At 40.3% G+C, this 20,358-nt stretch overlaps 3 protein-coding genes across 4 annotated transcripts in view; all 3 read right to left on the minus strand.

Moving 5' to 3' along the window:
• Positions 1-89: 89 nt before the first annotated feature.
• wdr76 (WD repeat domain 76) lies at positions 90-5,510 on the minus strand. The gene is made up of 15 exons (XM_085764520.1): positions 5,334-5,510; positions 4,896-5,009; positions 4,721-4,807; positions 4,512-4,604; positions 3,910-3,968; positions 3,506-3,623; positions 3,207-3,302; positions 2,918-2,958; positions 2,630-2,783; positions 1,392-1,550; positions 1,114-1,229; positions 880-978; positions 609-761; positions 458-511; positions 90-374 (listed from the first exon to the last, which is right to left on the minus strand). Exons 1-15 carry the CDS (start codon positions 5,382-5,384, stop codon positions 119-121), a joined length of 1,650 nt encoding a protein of 549 aa, XP_085620646.1. The 5' UTR covers positions 5,385-5,510; the 3' UTR covers positions 90-118.
• Positions 5,511-6,304: 794 nt separating this feature from the next.
• On the minus strand, positions 6,305-11,606 carry LOC146989844 (pro-cathepsin H-like). 2 transcript variants are annotated; one of them, XM_085764542.1, is made up of 12 exons: positions 11,467-11,606; positions 10,507-10,538; positions 10,282-10,387; positions 10,057-10,127; positions 9,864-9,968; positions 9,637-9,723; positions 8,083-8,138; positions 7,860-7,941; positions 7,707-7,775; positions 7,479-7,585; positions 6,582-6,710; positions 6,305-6,495 (listed from the first exon to the last, which is right to left on the minus strand). In XM_085764542.1, the coding sequence occupies exons 1-12, from the start codon at positions 11,540-11,542 to the stop codon at positions 6,420-6,422; spliced, it is 996 nt and encodes a 331-aa protein (XP_085620668.1). In that variant the 5' UTR covers positions 11,543-11,606; the 3' UTR covers positions 6,305-6,419. The 2 variants fall into 2 exon arrangements, with proteins under 2 accessions (XP_085620668.1, XP_085620676.1); XM_085764550.1 differs by having other exon boundaries at positions 6,305-6,475; positions 6,561-6,710.
• Positions 11,607-11,669: 63 nt separating this feature from the next.
• Positions 11,670-20,358, minus strand: part of LOC146989845 (ras-specific guanine nucleotide-releasing factor 1-like) — a 29,662-nt gene continuing 20,973 nt past the window's right edge. The window contains exons 16-27 of the mRNA XM_085764531.1: positions 20,109-20,225; positions 18,136-18,306; positions 17,429-17,535; positions 17,220-17,332; positions 16,637-16,697; positions 16,391-16,497; positions 16,149-16,233; positions 15,764-15,961; positions 14,584-14,663; positions 14,319-14,436; positions 14,059-14,127; positions 11,670-13,433 (exon numbers count right to left, since the gene is read on the minus strand). Coding sequence (XP_085620657.1) covers positions 13,341-13,433; positions 14,059-14,127; positions 14,319-14,436; positions 14,584-14,663; positions 15,764-15,961; positions 16,149-16,233; positions 16,391-16,497; positions 16,637-16,697; positions 17,220-17,332; positions 17,429-17,535; positions 18,136-18,306; positions 20,109-20,225 — 1,319 coding nt within the window. The 3' untranslated portion in view covers positions 11,670-13,340. The remainder of the gene's footprint in view (positions 13,434-14,058; positions 14,128-14,318; positions 14,437-14,583; positions 14,664-15,763; positions 15,962-16,148; positions 16,234-16,390; positions 16,498-16,636; positions 16,698-17,219; positions 17,333-17,428; positions 17,536-18,135; positions 18,307-20,108; positions 20,226-20,358) is intronic.

Here is a 20,358-nt window from a genome sequence, read left to right on the forward strand (position 1 = left end):
GTAAACATTAAGTTGATATTTAAATAACTGTGAGAGTGAATCTAACTAGTTTACCGAGGTGATACCTTCCTCTGCCCTGCTGAAGGGAACCAGAGGTGCGTCATGTTTTGGTCTCATCTCAGTCAGAGAAGACGTGCAGACGTCCTGTTGAGTTGCCCCCCAGTAAGGCGTTCCTTGTGGGGTGGAAAGCAGTGACGGACAACACAGTGCTGAGGTTCTCGTCATCCATGAAGATGTGCTGTAGCGGGCCGTTTTCATGGAACACATGAACCCTCCGAGGCCTCATCATGCTTCCCACCACGAAGCAGTCTTCCTGTTTGGGGTCCCACACTGCTGTGATTTTGCTCAGCCAGCGGCCTGTTTGCATATTACATCTAAAAAATAAAGAGAATGGGTGTTAGGTACGAGAGAAGCAAGAGCTGATTTGATAAGTTTAAGTTCAAATGAATGAATTTACCTGAATTTAGTCACTAACGGGGACTCCGTTGTCATTGCAGTTGTGTCATATACCCTGTAAAAACAGAAAAAGATTAGACATTGAGCAGGATTTGAAAAAGTAAATATAGTTAGTACGACAAATTAATTAGAACTGGGGAGCTCGCTTTTACCTTATGTGGTCATCCATACAGGAAGTGAGAACTCTGTTCCCTGTGCAAGGGGAGAAATAAGCACTGGATATGGACAAACTGTGGCCGTGCAGCTGGGAGACTGCCTGGCTGTTGGTCTTCTTCAGGCACCTGCTGTCGTAAATACTCACCACCCTGCAAACACGACAAAAAGATTAATCTATTATAATCAATAAACAAATAAATAACTGTAATCGGACAGGTTTACATGGGAAAAAAGAGAAATAAAAATCAACAGTCAGCCTGCTTGTACCTGCTTTCTGCAACAGCAAAGTACTGCCTCTGTAAAGGATGGACGCTCACACAACGCAAAGCCTTTGGGTCCACTGAGTGGAGAGACTCATGGGAATTTCTGAAGAGAAAATAACCAGTGTAACATGTTATTATTACCAATCATTATTACTGTTGATCATGATTATCATTATTGTTAAGAATAGCGAAAATAAACAAGACTTCCAACTGATAATCGCCAACTGATATACGTTACCCTGGGGTGCGCCTGTCGACAATGGCAACGTCTCCATACCAGTTCCCAACGACTAGTGTTGAACAGTCATGTGACAGGAAGTCAAATGTTTTCAGGCCATTCTCAATGTCGTACACCTGAAATAATAAACAAACAGCATCATATCAATAGGTGGAAAAGGACACTTTGAATTTGGAGTAAATAGCTGAACAGATATTATAAATCTTTCTTAAAAGTCAAGCTTGCTTTTGCACTATTAATTTCAAACATGCACATTCCATGGAGGAAATTCATCTCACGTCATCAAAGTTGGCCTTCTCAACGTCCATGCAGCGTAGAGCTCCGTCGTAACTGAGAGTCAGCAGGTGTGAGGCGTTGGCCCTGGAGAACGCCATGCAACCCACTGCTCTAGTGTGAGGTTTAAAGAGCAGCACGCCATCATCACCCCAGTCAGCGCCCTGAAGGAACAGACACGGGGGGGGGGGATGAATAGTTGATGATTTGTTGATTCAATTTGGACTTGGAGGAGTCTAATGACTGCCTCGTCGTCGAATCACCAGAAACGTCACACGCTGTTTTGCGATCAAATTGGTGTATTGAATAGAGTTCTTGTATTGTTCAGTGTTTCCATTCATTTTTGCACTGAATCGCAAAACCAAATGCGCACAAGCCAAGTGTGACGAGCCGCTGCAGTCGTCTGAGTGATACAGGCGCCAGCTAAGTTAACCAGACCAGGGGTTTTCAAACTGTGGGGCGCGCCTCCCCTGTAAACATTCAAACAAAAGATGAGTTACGTGTCATTTGCACGTAGGGCTAAATGATACATTTTTTTGCAGTATAATTTGCAATTATACTACAATATGATAAAACACAATCTTGTAACACACAGGCTGCAATTATGCTCGACTTATGTGTCAGGGCCTCAGAAAAAGAAGAGCGTCAGGTGTGCTGCACAGCGTCAGGTATAACTTCATATGAATGCAGCTCCAAGCAACCCGGTGCCTCCCACGGTGACCAAGCTCAGATAAATACATTGGATCAGCAGTAGCCTACCGCGTGTCCTCCCGCATAAAGCCGCAATATACCGGAGCTCTTAAAAAACGTCCACGTCGTGGCAGAACTGAAAACAGCTGAGTTTTCCACTACTACAGCTGAACAGCTGACATGTGGTCAAGACGTACAGTGGAGACCTGTCATAGTGTCACCTGCGCATTTCATTAATATAAACTTCAACCTCAGACTGTCTGCTTCCTACATGATCACACAGGGAGAGCATGTAGCTGCTTGAGTGATGAGTGACAAATAAGCCTAAACACTGATATAGAACTCAGTAACACAGTGCTTTATGTTGTCGTGATAATTGCTGAAAAAGCTTGTAAATCAAACAAATCCTACAGAAAAGACCAATTTATGTTTATCACCATTGTTTTAGTCATAGTAACTTATAATAAATAGGCTATATTTAATTCTTTTTTTTCTCAATTCTTGCCCTCTACTGGTCAAAAGACCCATTTGCAACAATATTAATGAGACCTACCACATTCCAGAGGCCAATATTCCCCAGCTTGTCTCCTGCAGCCATCAACAGGCTGCTGGTGCTGGGGTGGAAAGCAGCAGAGCAGATTCGTTCCTTCACCACTTTGGCCACTCTGTCCTCATTTATCCTCATGCTCTTCAGGGCTGAAGTGTACCTGCATCAAGACACCAATGTAGATTTTATTTCCATCAGTATCAACATGTGTTGTTCAATTATCAATGTATTGGTCAAATAGCAATTACTGCCTTTTTATGCTGCAAATATCAGAATCAAAACTTTAAATCTTACTCTTTCAGATCAAGCTCCACCTTTTTGTTTTCTTTCCAGTCCTGTGAAAAGAAAAGTAAGTACATGTTTTACTAACTGATTCACAAGCTGCAAAAGATAACAATTATTTGATCAGCAAAGATGCTAGTTTGTATATCTTGTCTTTGGGTATTTCAAAACTATTTTAGCTTTAACTGTTGTTCTGTGCACCACACTAAAACCTGCAGTTATGTTTTTTATAGAATAAATTCTAAGCGATCTCATGACAGCATGATACACCATCACAATAGTGTAGAGAGGCGACTCCTACCTCACAGCAGAGCTCCAGAAGTTGTGAAGGCAGCTTACTTCCTTCTTCCATGTTGACTGGATCCATGGCCAGAGGTCCAGCAGACTTTTTGAGCGGCTTTAAGGCAAGAAAAATAAAGTGAGCCACTCAACCCAACAAAAAAAAACAGTAGTGATACAGAAACACAAACATTTAAGCAATGAGAAGTATTAAATCCTGTGGTGTTAATTATTTCCAAGACTTTTTCATTCCCTTTAGGTCATGTGAAGTGTCCTGACAACAACAGTATACATATTGTTATTTATATGTACACATTTTACCTGTGTATAAACCACTGTGTGCGGGGAATCAGCGGGAAGAGGCAAGACCTCTGCCTCTTTGTTTTGGAGACGAAGAGATTTGCGAACTGGCAGGATTTCTCTAGGAGCAGCCTGTGGCCTGCAGATACAGAAACTCAGCATTATGGAGACAGTTTAAAACTAAACACACACACAATAATAAAAAAAATATATTTATGTCAAGAAATCAATTACTTTCAGTCAGATAAGTGATTGATCATGTGGATCAAGTTACTGTCATGACTTCTAATGATCAGTTCCCGTATTAAGAAATCAGTTGCATTACAATGGTCATGAAAAAATTTGCTCTATGACAAACCCCTCCCCCAGATTCAGAAACAAGGGCTGCGCTGAATTAATACAGCCAGTGTTACAGCCAACTGTACCTCTTGAGACCCTTCTGTGACGCCTTTGGCCGTGTCAAATCCTTCAGCTCCTCAGTGGCCTTTTGACAAAGAAAACAACAGTTAATGTCCCTCCTATCAGATCAATGAGAGGAATGAGTCATGAGATGTTGTGCAAAATGCACACAAGCCATCTGACCCTCTCTAGACACAATGGATCCAATTCATTTGAACTGATTTGTTTAGGAAATATGTGCAAATACTGACCTGACTTTAATGTTCATTGAAAAACTTACACCATTTACAGAATACTTTTGATACTGACGGCCGATCTTATAACTAAAACCAAGCAAGATCCATCTTATGTTAAAAAACAACAACAGTGAGACAAGTCAAAGATGCTTACTTATTGTAGCTTTTCTCTCTTTGATTAAATGGGGTTCAGTCCATACTTTCACAAGTCAAAGGCCAGTTTCAAGAGACTAAGAGAGATTAATATTTATCCAAAACTGAAATTAAATTAACATTGAATTATTAAAAGATTAAGAATACCTGTAAAAGCAAATCTGTTAACCCTATAATCAAGGATTTAAGAAAACAGGAGTCGACCCTTGTGGCTGTGACTGTCCCACTTGGGTACCCACCTTGAATAAGTTGATTGAGGACAGGAAAGCCTGGTTCTGTCTGATGTTCTCCAGCCGCTCCAGCTCATACGCTGAAAGTCCCATGTGTCCATTCTGTGTTGGACAAAGACACATCACTGATAAGTCTGTTGAAACCTTCAGTAAGGTGTCATGGACAGGACAGGATGAATTTATCATCATGTTTAACCTTGCAGGGCCTTCACACTTACAGATGTATAGGACTCCACATCACTGTCAGACATCTCCTTCTTAAGGTCCTTCGTCTTACTGTGTTGGACATCCTGTGTTTTTCTTTTCTGTAACGAGGAGATGAGCATGTTAACAGCAGAAAGAAAAAAAACAAAGCGATTGATAGTTTCTCTGTGTTTGTGGTCAGTCTCTTACCCTTTTAGTAGTCGTCGTCGGTGTTTCTGTGGGAGAGACCTGATAGCGTTTAGGAATCAAGACGTTTCGAGATGACCGTCGGACCCCTTCCTCCTCTTTCACAAGAATCCTCTCCTGCAAGGTGTCATCCATTAAAATTAATTCATCTAGTAAAGTGGTTTAGGTTGTGTAAACTGCTGCTAGCTTGGCGCTTAATGCTGTAGGCTGTTGTGTCGAGTTTATACCTGCGATAAACGAGCTAAGATACAAATAAAGGGAAGTGAATGACAGTGGAGCAATTGTCATTTACTGCAAATATAATGTCTCCTGATGTTAAATCATGTGTAGTCGGTTTAGCTCCCAAACACAAACAGCCAAAGTTCATGCTATTGAACGGTCAGTCGACACATGCAGGTTTAGATAACGACAACATAAAATGTAACAACATCAGACACTCACCACTATTTTTACTTTGACCACAGCTTCCCGCGGTGACCGTCTCGTCGACATTTTAGTTCACTTCTAAAGACTTTTAGGAGCTGTTACTTGGGTGAAAAATGGCAGCAGGTAACACAGGCTCTCTCCACCACTGGTCTCTAATGATTACAACATGAATGAGAACACACCGGGAAAATAATTGGCGCCACATGCGAAGAAATGTTTTGTAACTAGTCCCACCCCCTCCGCGTTGTGAAACAGAATCCCGGCAGCTCATTGGTTAGAAATGTTACGTCATCAGCATGGTCGGTTGTTGTCCTCTGCCAACAGCCAATCAGCACCTCTCATGTTGAACTCTCGTCTCTCTTCAGTAGTGCGAGGGCTAGAGGCTCCATCTTGTGGCAGAACTGTGTTACAGCTGTGGCAAAAAAGCAGAGACTCAAGTTTTATTCATAGAGGTTTTATTCAGTAAAGTGATAAAAAAAAAAGTGATAAAATGAGAACCGTATGTAATTTATACTACCCTCATTGGAAAACAGCCAAAATTAAAGTGTGTTGAACTGTGAGGATGCTCTTGTTGAGGAATTTGTAAATTTGTTATTATCGATGTCTCTGTGTAGGGCAGGCTGAGTGTGATTTAATGCATTTTCTTCCTGTATCCATTAATAATTATCTTAAACAACTCCACAACACCAGTGACAGAGACAAATATGAAATTACTTTATTGATTTTTATAACAAGAACAGAAAACACACAGCACAGAAATGTTGCGAGGGTAAAAAACAAAACAAAGATTTGATATTGTAAGATAAGGACAATTAAGTTCTGTTGTGACCCATTCTTATTATCATGACACTCGTGGGAAGAGGTGAACCTTTTCTTCTGTTTAATAGTTTGATAGTGTCTTCCTACATTAGGCTATCTTTTGTGAAATTAGCCTACATTTCTAAGCACCTGAGCTGACACATTTCTTTCATCTTGAACTTCATTAGGTTGTTTACTTATTTCTGTTTAGCATTCTGATTTTCTGTCAAGTTCTTGTCACTTCACTTCAAGTGTGGACTCCATGTTGGTTGTTTCATCAGTCCTCTGTTGTCATGTTGCTCCTCAGGCTAAAGGTAGAGGGTATGAAACGCACGCAGCCAGTCCACACATGTTTTTTCCTCTTTCAATCAAAAAATACCTGATGGGATAAAAAAGAAAAGTTTTCATGCTCCTTGTAACCAGCCATCACACTGAAACACACACACAGGCTATGTTTATATTTACCCGTCCTTTCCCCAGCCAGTGCCCCAGGAGTTCTTCACAATCCAATATGGCATGCCGCTCTCCTCCGTGCCGTAACCCACAGCCAGAACTGCATGATTCACCTTGTCTGCTGTGTTCTTACACTGGGTGCTAAACAGACCACATTGATGCTTTTAGATCAATAGAGTACATGCCTTTTGTAGAGTGAGTGAGTGGGCTGGTGTCTTCCTGCAATATCATATTTTATCTTGTGTGTCCAAAGATGTGTTGTAGGCCTATAGCTGTTTCTGTGGAAATGCTCATGACTGACCCATGAAAAAGAATCACTGAAATATAAACAGTTAAAAATTGTTCAAGTTCCAAAACATTACACTTTCAAGAAATGTCATCTCTTTCTGGGTTACTATTACTACAAGAGAGGGCAGAAAGTTGTGGTGAAGTGAAGCATGAGCACTCATAACTGTAAGCACCCTAATAATAATAATAATAATATCAATAATCAGACCGTCACATTTGTCAGTCTATGAATAGGATGGATGGACATGCTCCAAGTCAGCAGACATTGCGATGTGCAAAGTCTCCGTAAAATTCAGATTTTATTCTCTAATTGCTACATTTGGCTTGACACTACTGTGGATGGGTAAAAGAAATGCAACCAAAGTATGAATGCTAAATACGCAGAGATAAAGATGCAACCAAATTATCATTGTTATCACTAAAAAAAAGTTTGTGTATCAATACAAAAGTCTGGAATATTTGATTTGCTCTGCTTTTCAATTTCTGTACTCCTGGATCATGCAAAAATATACCATAGTTTTAAGTGCAAAACGGACATAGACAGAGTGACCACTGAACACTTAATCATTTCAGAGCACATGTTATTGATGAGTTAATAATATTTTTAAGGTCTTGTCTCACCTTGTGTAAACACCTTCTTTGTAGTGCAGAAAGTCAGCCGTGACGTCAAAGCCGAGGGTCACAGGATTGAGCCTGGCCACAGCATCAACCATGGCCTTTTCATCATTCTGTGGATGAACAAACACACAGGAGGAATTGTGCTGTTTAATATGAAAATGAACAAAAAAAAAACATTTGGTGTGATTTGGTTAGCAGGTACCTCTTAAAGGACACTTAATTTTTACTCACACTTGTTATATTGACAACATCCAGGACAAAAGCAGATGCAAGTGCAGGCTCAAAATGGCAAGTGTCATCCTAAAACCATAAAAGATGAATTTACAGTTTTATTACTAAAAAAAATATATAAATAAACTTTAATACAGAAAGGTCATACAGTACATAGCCTTTGTAGGGATAGTCCTCTTCTGCCATAAGCCCTTTGTTGTATTTGATGTACTCAAATGCCTGGCTGGGGAGCCCACTGAAACAAACCATGATGTTTTATTATCTCACTGGTTAAAACCTTTTACACACGTATTCTTATAATTAGTGTAAGTTCAAATGTCTCATTATACAATACAGTATATAGCTGTGATTATTAAACATAAAACCACTATCTTACCCCATGCATCCATGATTGTTAAAGTCCTTGGCACAGTCAATCAGCTGCTGCTCCGACTGAAATGGAAATAAACAAATTGCATTATGGCTTCATACAAAAGAGCAAATAGAGCCATGTATGGCATCCAGCTCAGCCCAGTGAACCTTGCTGATGCACTTAGTGCCAGGTGTTAAAGCACACTGGAGAGACAATCTGCAAGGGGATCAGCTGAGCATGCATCATCACCTGCATGAGTGCTTTTGTCAAGGCAAGGAGAGTGAGGAGTGACACGGACACTGATGACTGCCTGCCCAGGAGCGGCAGCTCTCAGACCACTATGCAGTTTGAGTTAACCAAACAAGCTTTCTCTCTAAGATAGCTCTGCTCTAGCTCAGCTTCTTCCAGTGTGAAGTAAGTGGTAGCCTGTTAAGCTATGTCTTCAAAGTAGCTTCCCCAACACTACACCCAATCTATGTCTCCTGAACTACTGTTCACTGTTGAGTGGCAGTTAAATGAGCTCCGAGCTGCATGTACTGTACTGTAGTGACAGGAAGTTGCATACAGTAGCCGAGACTGATTTGCATTACACCATACACATCTCACATGATGCACAGACGACTTGAGAGAACAGTTCAGAGACAGTTTTGTTCCAGATAAATTGACTGCGAGATGGGAAAATGGTCTGTGCCACTGCCACTGTCACAATACCAGCTCAACAAAACAAATACTTCCAAGTGCTTAGTTTGTATCCATGCGTGTCTGTAGCCAAGAGCAAACAGAGACAGTAGGAGGATCTGTGGGTAATGCATGAGAAGTTGAACAGACACAGAGCAGTGGGAGAGGGCAGGAATACAACAGGTATTTTCCAATCAGTGTGTACAGAACATTTACAGAACATTATGTACAATGACTTCAACGGCCAAAAAAGGTGTGCACCTGCAACCACAGAGCATTTGCACACACATCAGCAGAGCTCTCAAAAGTCCCACCTACACAGTGGTAACCCAGCAGGTCTGACATGGGCCAAATTAAAATTACTGAGCCTGTAGTGATCTGATTATAGGACATACAAAGAAAAACCATCATTTATAAAAGCAGCCTTTGAAGGTACCGCGCCCATTTTTTAATCTTTGCTAGCAATAGGCATTGTTGTTCCATGTAAGACATGTCTGATCAGAACTCAAGTTTTCACAGGTCTGAAAATCAATACAGGGGTTTTTGCACAAAACCGGCAACCAGTACAGTGGGCTTCAGTTGTTGAGTTTGCAAACGCTGGCTCCCAATGCTGAGAATCTGTCCTTTAAAAGAAAAAGTTATCTTTACATGGTCTGACTGCAGACAGCATGAGCTTTTACTTTTGGCAAACACAAGCACATGATGGTTTTACGTAATACTCAGACAAGGTTGGCACATGATAATAATCTTAATCGGCATGACCACTCATTGCTTGGCATGAGTTTTTAATCTGAGAATTTCCGTAACACAAGGCCTAAAAATGACCATTATTACGTACATCCATGCCCTCAACATGTATTAACTGAATGTATTAATAAATAATAGTCAGATCGATCTTACCAGAGATATTAGCTTCCCAGTATTGATAGCATTCACTGACTCTAAACAGCCTGTGGTGGAGAAGGTCCAGCAGCTTCCACAGTGACCCTAAAGACACAAACACAGCTCAAACAACTTGTGTTTAAGAGTCACTGCACTACCACATGATGGTAAATTGCTTGGTAGGTATTCCAAATTCTTGGCTTCACAATCTAACTAAGTTCAGCACCGTATCATCATCATGATACCTGATTCTTCACAGGCGTCACAAAGTTCCCCTTCATCCTCCAGTCTACAGACTCAGGGTACGGTCCAGTACTGCTGACATGACTTCCTTTAGTGGCTGAGCAGTTCTACAAGAGACCAGAATCATAACATAGCAATTAAAGATCAAAATAATAATAATAATAAATAAAATGAAATATATAAAATATGTTATACCTGTGGCACTGTTGAAAGGAAGAATTTCCTGAACTCCTCAAATGTCATGTCTGAGAACGGATTCAGGCCCACTGTGAAACATCAACAGCTCTGTGAGATGATCCCTTCATTGACTAATAATACTGTATGATACAGGTTATTTTAAAATGTGTGGTTTATCGTCTGTAATCACAATTGGCATTTTAAACATTATGATGTAAGAATTAGTTCAGGGCTGTACTGTACTTGTGAAGGAGTGATTTCCAGCATTATGATGATCAATTCTTCTCTTATTCTCAGTGAATATCTGGAGCCGGTGGTGATAGTCCTCACTGTCGTAAACTTTGTTGTGCTGCATCATCAGAAAAAAGGGGCGTATAAATAGGAGTGAACATTATGAATCCAATCAACAAAAAACAAAATATCAAGAATTATGAATAATTTTCAGTGTCTTTGTTATCATGAACCCACCTGTGACATCCACTGTTTGAATCGATGTTCCTCTGATCGGACAAAATCAAGTCCACAGTAAATAAAGCAGCCTGACACACATCAAACTCTCAGTTCAAGCTTTCATTACTTATAATCAGTGGGTTTAATGTAGCATTTAAGACTGATTTATTAGTATCTATTTTTGTTTCAATATTAACATTCTAGCCTACTCTACTATATTTATCTAAACATACTTTTTATAGTTTATTCAATTCTGCTCAGATACAAATGGTTACATGTTCACCTGGACGAGACAGTTTAACTGCACTTAAACGCAACAAAGATTACCCTCAATGCATCACTTTAACTTAATGAGCACTTTTACTTTTATAGCTAACTTAATATCACTGCCAATTACATAGCCTACTTGAGTAAACTTTCAAATGTTATTGGAGGATAACCCCTTGAGATGTATCATCTCGTCTTCCAGGGGGTCCTAGACATAGATAGCCTACAATCAGTCAGTACAATACAGTCACATAAACACAACACAAAAGATACACTAGATGCTCACAGCGGCTCCCAAATCCCTCCCGCCCCACCCACCATACCCCATCTGCCCCTGACCCCACCACAAGGGCAAAAAAGAAATCAAGATAGCCTACATCAAGTTAAAAGTTTTTAAAAAAAAGAAGAGTTTAATTAATAAAAACATCATGGTGTCCGAAACAAGGACGTTAGTGAGTAGTAGGCTATTTTTACTACTAATATTTACTCATTTTTTACTTATGTAAACGGACTGAATGATTTCCCAAACTGCTTGCGGTAGATAAATAATAATTGTAAACATCGACATTATGTAAACAACTAGTACTGAAAAATTAAAGCTACAACACAACAGGGGATAAATTGGAAAATGTTTGCATTTTACATTCAGTAGGCTAAAGCTGAACGATTAAAAAAAAATAACCGTGTCGCTGTATTTAAATGTTTACTCACCTTCGAGTAAACTCAACGGAGTTAAATGAACTAAACTAAAGACGGTGGTAATGAAGAAAACAACACTGAGCGCCATTCTGCCCCGCGAGCTCGGACAAGTGTAGAGAGGGTCACATGACTGGAGCTCTTACATACTGACACTCAACCCCCCCCCCCCCACACACACACACACACACACACACACACACCAGCCTTCAAGACACTTCTCCCCCTGAGAAAGAATAGATTTATTAACAAGAGGTAATCGGGAAAGAGTACACTTTTATACAAAACTGGAAATACTACTCAAGCTGTTGAAATAGACTGAAATATAATTCTCATACCACTGGGTATTGCTCACTGCAAACATCTGATGTGCCTGTTAGAGGATAAAGATTCATGTGCAAGGGTGGGGTTTGAATACAGTACACATACCGTTCTAGATATAGATTTGATTTAAACACGTGAAAGTGGCACATGCCTGCCACTTAAGCTTTAGGTGTCCTTCTATACAAAGCCTGTAAAAAATACATAGAAATATTCCAAGAATAAGCACAATATTACTACTGTATAGTTCCTGCTAACACGCTGGAATAGACAGGATACAGAATGTGTTACACTTATAAGTTGTTTTCAACATTTGTTTTAAAGTATCATACACAGAAAAAAGTTATTACAGAGTTGAACGATCATAAGGATAACACATTTCAAGGGATATGTTTTTTTTTTTAAAACACATTGCACATTAGTAAATGCATCAGACTGCCTGTACATAATATTGTACATAGCAAATATTTCTGCTTCATTGGCAAATCGTAGAACAAAATAGTTTACATACTTTTGTGGTATATAATCCATTTCATGATTAAGGCAAAACCATAATGCACTGGCCAAAGAGGATTAACCATAAAAACTATGCTCTCGCTGTCTGAGTGTAAAAGCTGGGAATTTAACTTCCTGAAGTGGCTCAATATTGGTTACATCTGCTACATACACTGCCCGGTGCTTACACTGTATATACATCACGTTGCCCACCAGGGGAATAAGGTGATAATAAGCAAAAGCATAAAAACCCATCTCTCCTCCAACTCAGTTTGTGTCAGTTTGACTCCAACATGGCCAAATGCCCTTGTGTTTCAGTGGCTACGTAAAACATCAGAGCACATGATTCAGCTTTAGCCACCGCAGCAGTCCCACTTTTCACCTCCTTTCTTTCTCTGAGTTAAAAACATTTTAATTTCAAAACCTAAAAGTTCAAATCTTTTGAGATTTTTGTGAGATTGCACCCCATTCTTGATACTTTTTTAATGCAATAGCCATCCAACATATTTACATTCAATAACTTCCTCTCTATATATTAGTTTGAATTGGTAGTGGCTGAATTCAAATCAACCAGAACTTTACATGAATGTTCATGCAGCGAGAGGATTAACAGATTTCATACTTGAGGACAAAGAGGCTGAAGAAATGGCTTCTGTACTAATAAGGCAGAATGTCTGTATGGGGGCTTTAAATGAAGTTGCATTGCCAGAAAAGTGGGGGTCGATCATCTCTCATGAATGTCGTATTAGTACTGCGTGTTGTGTTCCCATTAGCATGTGACTAAATATCATGTCAATATACTCTCTCATCTGTTGATTCTGTGGTTGAAAATACCTTCATCATAAAATGGCATTTCAGACGATAAATAACATATAAATACTCTGTGACTATATAAATAAAACCTCTGCGGGCTTCTACTCAGTCTCTAATAACAATTATACACAACAAGTCCATTGGGGAGCACATACTAGAAGGGCACAGCCTACTGTGTCTAATACAAATAATAGTATATGTACATTATGATATATTGTTCCTGTACACTCCTTATGAGGGCCCACTGAGAGAGATCCTCTTCAGGATGAAGTTTTGGGTTCGATTCTCAGAGACGCCTCATACAGACTCTCCTCATCCAGCACCGTACTGCCGTCCAGCAAGTACTTTGCCACCTGAATGAATAAACAACATAATTTGCATGATTCCTTATTTTGTTCCCACACTTGATGTGTTCAATGAGAGCATGTACACCTGCTGTTCATGTAAATATAAAACATTTAGCCAATAGTTGCTTAGAAAGGCCAGAAAGTTATACAAGAATATTTTAAAATATATTTACTCTAAAGTTTGAAGTGATAGTTTTGCTTCGAATGAGAAATAGAAAGTGCTTTTAGCCCGTGATGTGGTTCACAAAAGGAAGGAAGCTGTTTGCCAGAGAGATGATCTTTGTGAAGTGGCGTGACAGAGTTTATAGAGCACTGCTGCTCATTTTCTTACTTTATATCTCACTGACAGGTGAAAGTAAATAGGTGAGTCATTTTGATTTCACTATGCAAACACACAGACAGAATAGAAAAAACTGGTAGCATTGTTGTATGGGAGAAAAAATGAAATGCTCACTTTGTGTTCTCTAATTATTGTTAATTATCATTATTAATGATTATTCAGGTTCCTTGGAAAATAAAAAAAAAGTGCACACGGTCACTTGCAATCTTAAATTTGAAATTGAAATGTTTATTTTCATTAAGTCCCTGAAAATGTATGCAAGTAAACAGTAAGCACAAAAAGTAATCTCACCTTTGGTGTATAATCGATCTTGTAAGCTGTTTGCTGAAACTGACGTATCTCTCTGATAATGTGAGATATCTGAAGACAAATGACAAATTACACTGAATAAAACATATAGTCATTATATACCTTGGTCAGTAATAAATAAACAAAAGAACAACCTAAATGCACCAGTTGCTTAAATTAAACATTATTGACAAAATGAGTAGGATCAAGAAAAACAGTATAATGTAAATGTGGTTGCACAAGCACCTAAAGATGGTTCATACCATTCTCATCTTGGAGAAGTTGACCAGGTTGTCCTCGGTGTAGTTGGGTGTTCCCTCCTCGATGAAGGCCAGGTCCGTCAGGTACATCCCAAGGTAAGGAACACAGGGAGGGTCACAGCTGATAACACCAGGCAGGTCAGAGGAAGACAGCAATTGTACAAAGCACAAACAAAGAGCAATAAAAACAAAGGGTTAACAAGGAATATACTAAATTCCAACATGAACACACACCCTAGAGAAAAGGAGAAGAGCGATGGATACTTACTTCTTCAGTGCCTCTCTCAGGTTTTTGAACCGTCCCTCTGATGACACCAGCTTCTGTAACTTGTCGATCACAGTCTTTGTCTAGAGTAGATGTCATTAAAAAGGCCCATTAACAGCCGATCTGTGGGCAAGTTGTTCTCAATCCAGTTAGCAGTTAGCTTAGTTTATCATGATGAGTGGAAAGAGAGGGAAACGACTATCCTAGCTCTGTCCATAGGTAAGAAAATGTACGGCCCAGTTCTAGTCCAACCCTGAAGACTCAGGCCTTGAACCTTCAGTGACAGCTGACTAATTGACGTCAGCTTTAAGTGACTGTGTGAGAGTCTGTGGGGGTCCAGATGCTGTAAACATGAATGGAACAGCACTGACCCCCTTTTCACGTTACCTTGACAACAACATGTTGTTGACTATGCCCGGTCTGGGACTGATAATTTACCGTTTACTTTCAACAGCACAAGGTGTGTGAGGGACAGACTCAAAACAAATGTTCTTGGATCAGATCTGATCAAATCATCATCAATAATCACAAACTACTGTACACACAGTTGTGACAAGCAACTCCGTCCATTCTCCGTCCATTAACAATAAAGAGACCTGGGAGCTCTCCGTGTACATTTGTTTTTTTACTTCTTTTTTTTTTAAACACAACACTATGAACTGTGGGTAATTTCCTTACAGCAAAGGAGGAAAGTGCACGCACATCCGGCAGGTGCAGGACAAAAAAAGTAGTTAAAGTAAAAAAAAAAAATAAAGCTCCCAATTTTTTATTAATAACGTTTCGACCACCTATGGGATGACCTGAAGAAGACTGATAGGTGGTCGAAACGTTGTCGATTAACAAGAAATTGGGAGCTTTATTTAGCAGTGTGCAGACATTTTTTCTTTTTAATTTCCTTACACTTACAGACTTCCCGTGAATGCGCCTCTTAACTAAGTCAGTGAGTCCGTAAGGGGTCGGATTGAAAAAGACTCTGAACACCCAAATCTCAGATGTTAAATCCATACAGAAGTGTAAAAATGGTAAGATGTGCTTATATGGCAAGTTACATGCTGCAACTACTTCTTGTACTGTAGCAGTGAAGAAGCAATAGGCTGCTAAGGAAAAACAAAGCTACATCTCCACCTCTGAATGATTTGTTTAACTTGACTGCTGGAGGAAGATGTCAGAAACGACTTGATACCTGCTTGGACACTTTGAGCCATGTCTTCTTGAGGCGAAAGACAGAGCTGCGGTTGAGGGAGGATGTGATCTCCAGCACGGCGTTGTAGTTGTGTAGGCAGCGGCAGATGTCGGCCACTGCCACCCACTTCTCAATCCCGGCCACGCGCATGTTGACGTCGTCCCACTGCAGGATCTCTGTGGCGATCCTGTTACTGATCTGACACAGAAGAAAAATGCATGGTGAAAATAACATCTATCTATCTATCTATCTATCTATCTATCTATCTATCTATCTATCTATCTATCTATCTATCTATCTATCTATCTATCTATCTATCTATCTATCTATCTATCTATCTATCTATCTATCTATCTATCTATTCTATCTACATGTATACACATACATCGTTGAAATGTTTGGTTGTTTTCATGATGTATGGTGTTCTCTCGTTCTTGTCATTCTTCATCCAGCCTTGACCAAAGAACTCCCTGTAGAAAAAAAATAGAAGAAAAGTAATCCACAATGAAAAAAAAAACCACACACACACCAACATTCACTGCGTCTACTTCCCTTCAGCCTCCCACTCAACCTCTATGATTTTTATAGACCAAGTGCCCGTCTTTGTGTGTTTGCACGTGTTCTCACTCGTAGGGGATGACCTTGAAGACCAGGTGGTCCAGCAGTGTGAGCTGCTCAGCTATCTCCAGGGCAGAGTGGCTCTCAAATGGTTCAGTCTTACAGTCCTCCATGGCCTGACACACACACACACACACACACACACAGGGTGAAAAGCATTATCACAGCTAAAGAATTAATCATTTATAGGTCAGGCCAGTAATTTCAAGAAGAGTTTTATTATTCTGACAAAGGCTTTTGTAATTTTCTCCTCACCATCTGTGTGATCTCTTCCAGGGTGACCTGGTTGTCTCCAGGGTCCTCCTGAGTTAGAGTCCTGCATACAAAAAGACACAAATGCCATCATTTGGCAGTTTAGTACGACCTTAATTGACAAATGGATCTGACCTTATCAAAAGTGCCAAACTTTATGCTGGGTGTTAATTGTGTGTCTTTGTTGTTTAGGTTACAGGCACTTTTGACTTCATCTCTACAGTTTTATAATGTTAAACAACAATACTGACACGTTGGTTGGTTTGCATAACATACTGGACTTTTCACTCATGTTCTGCCACGTTACACCGACGGAAAAACCTGTTCTGTCTTCGCCCAGAGGAACAAAAAAACACTTCAGGTGTATTGTGAAACTGCAGGAGAAAAGTTTCTACTCTCTGCTGGATTTTGTCCAGCATGACCTGGATTGATGTACTGTATCTCCAGTTCCTGTTTTTGTCACAAACTGTTGGCATCAGAGGTATTCTTGTAGAAACTTTGTTTTTTCCCCACTGGGTGCTGACAAAAAGATGCGTCATATATGATTGTATGTGTGCTCAAGCGATGATAATGGTAAAAAACCAACCTGATAATGTTCGCGGCTGCCTTTCTTTCCTGTGTCAGGAGCTCTGGGTCATGCATCACCTCCTCCAGGAAACCAATTACCCGCATCTTCAGCTCTGTGTTCAGCTCAAAATCCTGAGGAACCAGCAACAACAGTGTCATTACAGAAGTGTTTTTCTTCGGGAAAAAGAAAGAAACTAACAATGAGAAAGACGGAGAGGTGAACTGTACCTGCGAGTGTTTGGAGACCCAGTGACGCAGCACGTTCAAGACTCTGTTTGTAGCAGCTCTTCTGATAACAAACTCTTTGTCCCCGTTCCTCTGGTCTGTCGGAAAACCTGGGAGCAGTTTTAACAAAACAACATTCAAACTGAATGAAACAAACAAAGCCTGTCATTAATAAAATGGTTCCTATTTCATGTTTTATTTTATTTTGCTTTCAGATACAGATACAAAGATGATCAAACAGCCTTCACAGCCAGTGAAACACAGATGTACATTAAGCCTAGACTTCCCCCCCTTTAGCTTTTACTCGGGTGCAGTGGACTTTGATTTAAAGTGCTAAACTCCTCCTGACGATGTAAGTAATAGGATTATGAGGGTGATGATGTGTGAATGTAAATGAAGGAGAGAGTCAATGTAACATTTTGTAATTTCTTTGAGCGCCCCCTGGTGGTCATGAGACAACTAATCTAGACCAAAAGATAAGCTCATCTACACAGAGTCACAATCTAAATGCTTTTTTTCTCCCTAGATATTACATGTATTCAGAGTTGTGTTAAATCATCAGCGTGTTTTGAATTGTAACACATTTTAGCCACTTTCACTGCGATTTCTTTTCATTACATGACATCAAAACAACATAGAAAACATAATAGAAAGCCCTCATCGAGCCTTTGTAATGGCCAACTGAGGCACCACCCCCTCATGTGACTGACCTGTACTGGCGAGGGACATGCGACGGTACTTCTCCTTGGTTGGCGTGCCCTCATTGGCGCCAGCCGTGGCGATGGCAAATGCTGAGGCAGCAGAGAGGGCACTCCGGTTATTGTCCAGCTCCCGGCAAGATGACACCACCATGCCGTTGTTGAAGGAAAACAGGGAAAACTCTATGAGGCGGGGGGGAAACAAGCAGATGTAAAGTTAAACACTCTTATCTGAGAAACATTCACTACATTTGCAATAGTTTCTTCTAACAGTTTCATGTCAGAGCCTCTGGGGCAATTAAGGTGATTGGATTCCTTTTGTTTAGAAGCTGTGTGATAGAAGGAGAATCACACCAGGAGAGGGCAACAGAGAGCTAAAACAAACCCAGCACAGTGTGTCCTGCAGCTCGTGGCAGTGACGGTGTACACTCCACTATGTCTGCCTCACTGCCTCCCTCTCCTCCCTCCCTCCCCTCCCCTCCCCTCCTCCCTGCCTTCCTCCGTTCAGCCGGGGGCGGTATAGAAGAACACGCACATCGTTGCTAAGGTACAAGGTTTCCTTCCACCTACTCACACAAGGTACTGGCTTCCCTTGTATCCAGCACCGTGGGAAGAGAACACACTGGGGATGAATTGTGCTTGACTACCCACGGGGTGGATGCTCCCTCTCTGTGCAGTATGGGGAGGGCTCGGAGGATGTGGGTGGTTTTTATCAAGACCTTATTTGGCTATAATTACACTTGTCGTTTTCTGAAAAAAAAAGTTTGCTATAAGTCTGCTGCAACTAGATTTATTGAACTCTTGTGAATCTCAACCTGTTCGCACCTCTCACATGCACAAGTGTGACGCAGTGTGTGTAGTGTCCAACTCTTTGTGATCTAATGCATGATTATATGGTACAAACACATTATGTTGCCTTTGATATCGACACGATATAATATAACAGTATTATACAAACCAGAGTTGCACCTAAACATTTAATTTCCAACAGTTCCCTGCTAATAAATAGTCATGATAGGCATAGCACAAATAATGTGGAATAATGTGGAGTGGAAATGGAAGTGGAAACAGCTAGCCCCGCTCTGTTCAAAATAAACAAACAAATAAAAAAGAACAACATTGACCTACCACCTCCTACTGTTCGCAAAATAGCAGATACATGGGTTTTCCCCAGTTTCCTGGCAACATCATGTGCTGACAAGCCTTGAGGAAACTGCAGCTCTGGACCAAGGAGCAGTCCATATTATAACCACCTATAAAAACACGATACGTTGTTTCTGCTCAGTGTCCTGATAAAACAAAGAACACATAACTTGTTATGAGTGTTGTTGTTGAGAGGTGCTGGTAGGTGGATGGTTTTTTACCTTCGCACAGAGGCAGGCTAGCTGTTTCCAGTCATTTTGCTAAGCGAAGCTGCAATTCAGCTGACCATCTGCTACTTACTTTCATATCGATTTTATATAACTCTAAGAAAGCGAATAACTGCCTCTCCCAGAATTTTGAACTGTTACTTGGAGCTTGATCATTCTAGCCAGAGAAAATATCCAGCCAGTTTTTAATTTTCATTTCAACTGCTCATTTCATGTTATTTGGTTTTCAGACAAGTTCAGTCACACTGAGAAGTATTAATTCAACAGTAGGAAGAATAGTGGGCCTGTTGAGCGTGTCTCATGTTACCAACGGTTTTGTTATTGACAATATCTATTAGAATTGATCTTATTTGATCTTCTTTTGTTAAATGTTCATTTGCCAAAATGCTTCACTGGCAAGTACTGTATGTCACTAGCACTAAGCATTGAGCTACTGTGGTTTGCCAGCAATAACAATCTTGCCAAGTTACTTAATATTCTTGCCAGCTAATTTGTTTTTTAACTGGTGGGTTGGGAATCAAATGTAGATCACAAGAGGTTGTTGGATATAAAGTAGCTTTAAGGACCCAACACTGGGTTAATACACAGCGGTGGAGAGATTGAGTCATGCTGTACCAGAGTTTTTGGACTTGACATTCTTAGGTGTTGACGGTGACTTTGGCGGAGACATTTCAGCTTCGGCCTCATCACTTTGACTTGGGTCTTCATCACACTCCTCTCTCACTGACAGATCTGGACAGAGAAAAAAGCATTTGGTTGGTGTTTCTGCGACTGGCAAGGCTGGGCAGATAAGAAATCCAAAGGTCTGGACAACAAGTGAGGAAGCTACAAAACCCATGAGGTCAATCTAAAATCTTGTCACTTT

The sequence above is a fragment of the Trachurus japonicus genome, chromosome 3 (assembly GCF_045865225.1).
Source record: "Trachurus japonicus isolate A0001 chromosome 3, Traja_1.0".
NCBI lineage: Eukaryota > Metazoa > Chordata > Actinopteri > Carangiformes > Carangidae > Trachurus > Trachurus japonicus.

Bases quoted from the DNA above. Each gene is read 5' to 3' on its own strand.
- wdr76 (XM_085764520.1), bottom strand. From the start codon at position 5,384: ATGTCGACGAGACGGTCACCGCGGGAAGCTGTGGTCAAAGTAAAAATA. The intron at 2,784-2,917 runs GTAAGATTTAAA...GTCTTGATGCAG, and splicing joins GTGGAGCTTGATCTGAAAGA to GTACACTTCAGCCCTGAAGA. The intron at 1,551-2,629 runs GTAGGTCTCATT...CTGTTCCTTCAG, and splicing joins ATATTGGCCTCTGGAATGTG to GGCGCTGACTGGGGTGATGA.
- LOC146989844 (XM_085764542.1), bottom strand. From the start codon at position 11,542: ATGGCGCTCAGTGTTGTTTTCTTCATTACCACCGTCTTTAGTTTAGTT. The intron at 10,128-10,281 runs GTACAGTACAGC...GATGTTTCACAG, and splicing joins TGGAAATCACTCCTTCACAA to TGGGCCTGAATCCGTTCTCA. The intron at 7,942-8,082 runs GTAAGATAGTGG...GGTTTGTTTCAG, and splicing joins AACAATCATGGATGCATGGG to TGGGCTCCCCAGCCAGGCAT.